This window comes from Mandrillus leucophaeus, unplaced genomic scaffold, assembly GCF_000951045.1.
Source record: "Mandrillus leucophaeus isolate KB7577 unplaced genomic scaffold, Mleu.le_1.0 Scaffold629, whole genome shotgun sequence".
Lineage (NCBI taxonomy): Eukaryota > Metazoa > Chordata > Mammalia > Primates > Cercopithecidae > Mandrillus > Mandrillus leucophaeus.
In genome coordinates, this window is record NW_012106797.1 from 2,072,175 (window position 1) to 2,079,554 (window position 7,380).

A 7,380-nucleotide genomic window follows, 5' to 3' on the forward strand; every position below is an offset into this window, starting at 1 on the left:
TGCACAAAAGGAGTGGCTCCTGCAAGGCACAAACTGAATGGCTCCTTGCTCAGAGCCGTAAGGGCCATGGTGGGAGCCGGCAGGGAACCCAGCACCAGTCAGGCACCTTTGCTGCCTCTTCTTTGCCAGTGAGCGTGGAAGAACTGATAAGAGGATTGAGTGCACAGCCCGGGAGCTGAGAGTTTATAGGGCAACCCACTGGGACCTGAGCTCAGCCCCAGGAGTGGGTCACCACACAAAGCGGTGAGCAGCATTTTGAGGCTCTTCTAAAGCCTCCAGGAGAAATCTGGGTCCAGTCAGGAGATAGAAATCACACAGTGGGTTAAGCTGGGGAAGTTTACTTTAAAGGATTACTGACCGTGATGAAAGAGCAACTGTAGATAGAAGTGAACTCCATAGGCACCTAGGGCTGAGGGAGGGTGCCGGACAAGCTTGGAAGGGGAAGGTGAGGTTCAGCACATCAGCTAGGAGAGAAGGTGGCTGATGTGCGCAGGCCTCATCTGGTCTGCAGCTGCAATAGGTCGCCTCCCAGTGCAGGTGAGGAGGGCAACCTGCAACGCGTGGCATGGGTATGGTGGGAGTCAGGGCAGGCACAGGCAGGAGGCCTCCCGAGCACTGAGGTCCCTGTGCAGGGACTCTGGGTTCCTTGCTGGGAGGGCTGTGGAAAGGCTATGGCCAGGCTGTGGCTGTGAGGTCACAGAAGAACTTCACTCTGGGTCCGTGGCTGGGGCAGGACTCCACCAAATGTCCTCACGGTCGCACCGCCTATGGACGCAGGGCAGGAAACCTGCAGACCTTCTTCCTCCCACGATGTCCCTCCAGCGCCCTCTACTGAGATAGTTCAATATCGTGCTCACTTTAAAGCTCTTGTTCTTCAGACAGCATGCGTGCAAGGGTGCACTCAGCTCTGACAGGCAATACGTTTCTAACTGACACACCTCCTCAGCACAGGATAGAAGAGTTCACAGCTGCCATGGCCTTGGAAGACATGGGTTCAAGTCCCAGCTACACCACTTAGCTGTGTGACCTTAGGCATGTTACTTAACCTTTCTGAACCTCGGTTTCCTCATTTGCAAAACGGGATATTAACGTTCACTTTTAGGACCGTTATTTGAAAGTAGTGAGTAGCAAGCACCCAGCACAGTACTGGCTCATAAGAGACACTTAATAAGTGGTAGCGATAGTTAAACTTCATCAGGTGCTGTCTGCAGTCTCTCTCTGTCACCCAGGCTGGAGTCCAATGGTACGATCTCAGCTCACTGCAACCTTCACCTTCCAGGTTCAAACGACTGTCCTGCCTTAGACTCCCTAGTTGCTGGAATCACAGGCATGCGCCACCATGCCCGGCGAATTTTGGTATTTTTAGTAGAGATGGGGTTTCAGCATGTTGGTCAGGCTGGTCTCGAACTCCTGACCTCATGATCCACCCACTTCAGCCTCACAAAGTGCTGGAATTACAGGCGTGAGCCACTGTGCTCAGCAACTCTTATATTCTGAGAGTTGAGACAATGAAAGAAAAGAAACTTGAATTGTCCTGAGGCAGAGTCTGCAGTGATCCAAGAAAAGGTACAGATGAAAGGAAACCAGCTCAATTCAAGGAACTTGCTTAATGCCCTGATTTTGAAAAATTGTCCTGGCAAGAGTTTGCCACATCGTATAAGCCTCTGCACATTGCAGGAGGCTGGGAAGGCCAGGCAGCGGTGGGCTGCTCCTAACAGCCTGGGTGTGTGTTTTGGGCCTAAGAGAGAAGGCGTGGCAATGGGCGAGGCAGCAGCACAGAGGGAGGTTCCAGATGGTTCTGCCACCCTGTGTACAGGAAGGGGGTCACGCTCTCTTACCTCCCCCTGGCAGCACAGAAGAACAGGGAACCTCGGGCACCCTGTCCCTCTCCCCCATGGGCAGCACCAAGTCCCTGCCAGAGGTGTGTGGTGCCTGCACAGGGGGAGAAGGGAAGCAGCTGGTAGTGGTCTCAGGTTGGTCTAAGGAACCTCCATTTGATCTAGTGAATCAGTCCCTGCCCTGGATAGCCTCCTAGGCCAATGCAACCTTTAGAATGAAGAACAAAGGGGTTTCCTCATCCCCGCAGAACCTCAGATAGGGAGAAGGAGAGGCAGGGAATGAAATAGAATTTCCAGGACTCTTCAGGAGCCATTGGGATTGTCCAAGAGACTCTGGTTTCTGCAGCAGCCCAGAATAAACCCATTTTCCTTCTCGGCTATGAGGACTTTGCCAGATTATGATTTCCTTAAGGGCATGGACCAACTGTGTGTGTGTGTGTGTGTGTGTGTGTGTTTAACATAGACTAGCCTATTAGACAAACTTGTGTCTTAGACACCTGTTATCTTGAGCACCTAGCACAGCCTTCTACTCAATAGGTGCTCCAGCAATGTGACTGAAAGGATGGATAAATAGCTCTGTGGATTTGAGGCTAGGGATAATGAAAGCCTGCCATGTCCCTGGGGCTACTCCCAATTGCCCCTGGAGTTTGGAAGGCACATTGAGGATGTCCTCAGTTGTCTATACATTTTGGCTTATGAGACTTTTTTTTTTTTTTTTTTTTAAAGACAGGGTCTCACTCTGTCACCCAGGCTGGAGTGCAGTGACATGATCATGGCTCACTGCAGCCTTACCCTCTTGGACTCAAGAGCCATCCTCCTGCCTCAGCCTCCTGAGTAGCTGAGACCACAGGCTGCACCACCACACCCAGTTAACTTTTTAATTTTTTGTAGAGATGGGGTCTCGCTATGTTGCCCAGCCTGGTCCCAAACTCTTGGCCTTATGCAATTCCGCCACCTCAGTCTCCCAAAGTGCTGCGTTTACAGGCATGAGCCACTGCGCCTGGCCAGCTTATGGGTTTTAACTACTCACATGGTGCACTCTAGACTGAGGGATATCCCAGGGATGGAGGACCCACCCACCTCCAGGGCATTAACACTCTCAGGGAGGCTTGTTGAACAACTGCAGCCACAGAGGCCGGGGTGGAGAGGAGAGAAAGGTAGCTGGGATCGGGGGTAGGCAGCTGCAGCAGCTGCTGAGCTGGCTCACCGTGGGCAGCAGGGCTGTCCCTGAGAGCTAGCTGAATGTTTTCTTCAGTTCCTTCCAGGGAGAATTTTTTTCCAATACCATAATTTGTTGAAGCCGAACCCCAGCAACTCAAACAACGTACTCTGATTCCGGAGATGTGAAAATGTAAAATAATGTGTGGCTTTGATGAAATGTGGTACAACCAGAGGACTAAGACTGCTGTGGTGATCCTCTCTGCCAGAAATCTAAATTTAGGAGAGTTGAGCAAACAAATGATCAAAGGCAGAACATGTGTTCCTGACCCTCAGCTGTGTAGGCGCCCCGGCCTCAGGGGATGCACTCACTTTCTTCCCACTGTCCTGAACACCGGAGAATCCTGAGTGGGGAATAAGTTGCTCAAAGGGCAGAGAAGTGACTCAGAGGTTCAGCAAGAGAAAAGCCCAGTGTATTAAGCGTGTCTTTTTATTCTGATGCTTTGCTGTCCGGGCCTTGAAAACACTGGAGGGACTGCCCCTCCAGTTCCTACAGATAGCAAAGGACTCGCCTGGGAGCACAGCTTTCATATGCAAACCAACCAGTCCACAGCCTACAACCTGTGACCGCCTCCATCTGGCTCAAACTCAAGGCCACGGTCCCCCTGACCTAATCACCCCAGGGCCTGCTTCCAGACAATTAGAGAAAATGCCTATGACCCCAGAGCCTGCTGAAATTATTCAAACTCCCCAACCCTAAACCTGCTTACCCTGCCTCCCCTTCTCTTCCCATAGAAAGAATAAAAGCTCTTTCCCACACTTTCCCCCGGCACCCTCTTCCTCTGGAGCAACCCTGGTGCTTCCCCAGGTGGCCTCCTGGGCTTAGTGTGGCCCCCTTCCTCTAGGGATCTGTGAGTACAACAACTTGTAAAAATGATTTTTTTTTTTTAGAGCAGTTTTATGTTCACAGCAAAATCAAGAGAAAAGTACAGAGAGTTCCCAGATACTACTGGCCCCTACACGTGCACAGCCTCCCCGATTATCATCATCTCCCACCAGAGCAGTTGTTACAGCTGATGAACCTGCATCACATCACCCAAGGTCCACAGTTTAAATTAGAGTTCATTTTTGGTGTTGCGCCTTCTATGGGTTTGGACAAATGCATAGTGCCGTGTGTCCACCATTATAGCATCATACACAGTATTCATTGCCCTAAAAATCCTCTATGCCTCACCTCGTCATCCCTTCCTCACCCAAAAACTGCTGATCTTTTTACTGTCTCCATAATTTGGCTTTAACTTGCTTTTCAGTGACAATTGCCTCCTGGGATGTTGGCCTTGCCATACCTGAATACTCATCAAACCTGCGTTTTATTTGTTTTTGTGTGCACGTGATGGGTTTTTTGGGAGGTTGGAGGGGAGGACAGGGTCTCACTCTATGCCGGGGCTGGAGTGCAGTGGTACGGTCACTGCTCACCACAGCCTTGACCTCCCGGGCTCAAGTGATCCTCCCACCTCAGCCTCCCAAGTAGCTGGGACTGCAGGTACACATCACCACACCTGGCTAACTTTTTGTATTTTTTGTAGAGATGGGGTTTCACCATGTTACCCAGGTTTGTCTTGAACTCCTGGGCTCCAGTGATCTGTCTGCCTTGGCTTCCCAAAATGCTGGGATTACAGGTGTGAGCCACCATGCCTGGCCAAACTGCATTTTAAAACAGCCAAGCCTGTTCCTTGTGGCTATTGCCTCATCCTCGTATTCAAGAACTGTTGTGAGATCATAATCCTAAGCAAGAGTAGAGACATGTAGCACACTGTGATCACTTACTGTCTAACCAGTGCTGCCCACCCGCTTCCCTTCTGTATGGCGCGCCGCCCCCACCCCAAACTCCTGTAGGAACTGTGCGCACACTGCCTCTCCATTAGGCAAAACTGGTCTCAGAAAGGAATCAGGCAGAATATTTCTACTGAAAGTATAAAGCTTAATATGTTACTTCTTACAAGAATATTTGCATATAACAAGGGAAGAAACCTTAAATCATGCAGTACAGTTTTATCTTTTTTTTTTTTTTTTTAAGAGAAGGAGTCTCCCTATGTTGCCCAAGCTGGTCTTGAACAGCTGGGTTCAAGTGCTCCTCCTGTCTTGTCCTCCCAAAGTGCTGGGATTACAGACATGAGCCACAATTAAATTCTTTTTGTTGTTGTTCTTGAGACAGAGTCTTGCTCTGTTGCCCAGGCTGGAGTATAGTTGCACAATCCCGGCTCCCTGCAACCTCTGCCTCCTGAGTTCAATGATCCTCAGCCTCCTGAGTATCTGGAACTACAGGCACGTGTCACCACACCTGGCTAATTCTTGTATTTTTAGTAGAGATGGAATTTCGCGATGTTGGCCAGGCTAATCTTGAACTCCTGGCCTCAAGTGATCCTCCCGCCTTGGCCTCCCAAAGTGCTGGGATTTCAGGCGTGTGTCACTGTGCCTGGCCTCTTTTTTTGTTTGTTTGTTTGTTTGTTTTTGAGACCGGGCCTTGCTCTGTTACCCAGGCTGGGGTACAGTGGCAGGATCATAGCTCAATGCAGCCTTGAACTCCTGGGCACAAGCAATCCTCCCACATCTGCCTCCCAAGTACCTAGGACTGCAGATGCTTACCACCATGCCCAGCTAATTTTTCGTGAATTTTTAATTGTTGAAATTCAGACATCTAAGAAGATGCTGAGGACTGTCTCCATATTCCTGAAATTACAGCTCACCTATTCACAAATCAGCCCTTCTAGTGGAAATTAATTAAAACCTTATTTGATTTTGAATATCCTACTGTAAGGCAGGCACATTGCTATGCAATTTATTATTTATGAGATTTTTAATTATGGGATTGTTCAAACATTCACAAAAGTATAGAGACTACAATGAACTCCAATGTAGCCATCACTCAGGCCCAACCGTTATCAGCACAGTCCAATCAGTTTTTATCTTCCCTTCTCTGACCCCTACCCCACCCCCAGTCCTTATTTAAAATCAAATCTCAAACACCATATCTTTGGGAGCCTACTTATCTAGTTAGTTAGTTTTGAGACAGAGTTTCATTCTTGTTGCCCAAGCTGAAACGCAATAGTGCAGTCTTGGCTCACTGCAACTTCCACCTCCTGGGTTCAAGCAATTCCCCTGCCTCAGCCTCCCAAGAAGCCGGGATTACGGGAGCCTGCCACCACACCCAGCTGGTTTTTTGGTATTTTTAGCAAAGACAGGGTTTCACCATGTTGGCCAGGCTGGTCTCGAACTCCTGACCTCTGGTGATCTGCCTGCCTCAGCCTCCCAAAGTACTGGAATTATAGGCATGAGCCACCATGCCCAGCCGGCAGCCTATTCAAATGTCATCCTCAACATAGTCAATCCTTGGGCCATATTTTTCTTATAGTAAAATTTTGTCTCTTTCTTTTAATGCAGTTTCTACATGGAATTTGGACACTTTGGCCTTCCAGGAACTGAAGTCCGAGCTAACTGAAGTTCCTGCTTCCCGAATTTTGAAGGAGAGCCCATCTGGCCATCTCCGGAGTAGAGAGGGAGACAACGGTATGAAGTTAAGGTTTCTTCCCTTTTGTGCCCATATGGTCTTTATTCATGTCTAGTGCTGTGTTTCAGAGAATCAGTATAGGGTAAATGCCCACCCAAAGGGGAAACTAACTTCCCTGGGAGCAGAGGGAGGGGAGGAGAAGAACAGAACTCTCTCGCGCTCTGTTCCCTTGTCAGAGCAGGTCTGCAGGAGCCAGCCTTTCCCTAACAAAGCCCTCTATCCAATCACCCACACTTGGGAGGCTGGGCTGGGCTGCACAGGGCAAGATGAGAGATGTGTTGATTTCATCCCCTTGATTGTCATGTAGAATTAAGTATACTTGAGAAGTTACATTTTTCAGTAGCGCCTTCATATCTTTATTTTAGGGACAGGTGTACACCAAGCACCATCTCAGCCACAATCTGTTACTAACAGTATGTTTTCTGAACTTTGGCCACTTAGGAAGGGTACAGTTTGGCTCTCTTCAAAGTGTTCCCTGAAAGTCCAACTTTATGACTAATACTGTGATTTCCAGAAACTTTGACTATCCATGTTATTGACAATGATTACTGGCACTGAAGGGCATGCACGCAAAGAGTGGTTATAAAATATTTAAAACACGGTTCTCTAAGATATGAGCAGCAAAGTGTTTCTACCTTCTATGAGGAAACCAAAGGTGCCCATTAAAAGTAGAGAAATCTGGGCCAGGCGCGGTGGCTCACTCCTGTTATCCCAGTGCTTTGGGAGGCTGAGGCTGGCGGATCACTTGAGGTCAGGAGTTCAAGACCAGCGTGGCCAACATGGTGAAACACTGTCTCTACTAAAAATACAAAAATT

At 48.9% G+C, this 7,380-nt stretch overlaps 1 protein-coding gene across 1 annotated transcript in view; it reads left to right on the plus strand.

The window, feature by feature from the left end:
• The window catches only part of MYOC (myocilin, trabecular meshwork inducible glucocorticoid response), a 17,334-nt gene that overhangs the window by 6,325 nt on the left and 3,629 nt on the right, over window positions 1-7,380 (plus strand). Inside the window, exon 2 of the mRNA XM_012000444.1 lies at window positions 6,438-6,563. Coding sequence (XP_011855834.1) covers window positions 6,438-6,563 — 126 coding nt within the window. The remainder of the gene's footprint in view (window positions 1-6,437; window positions 6,564-7,380) is intronic.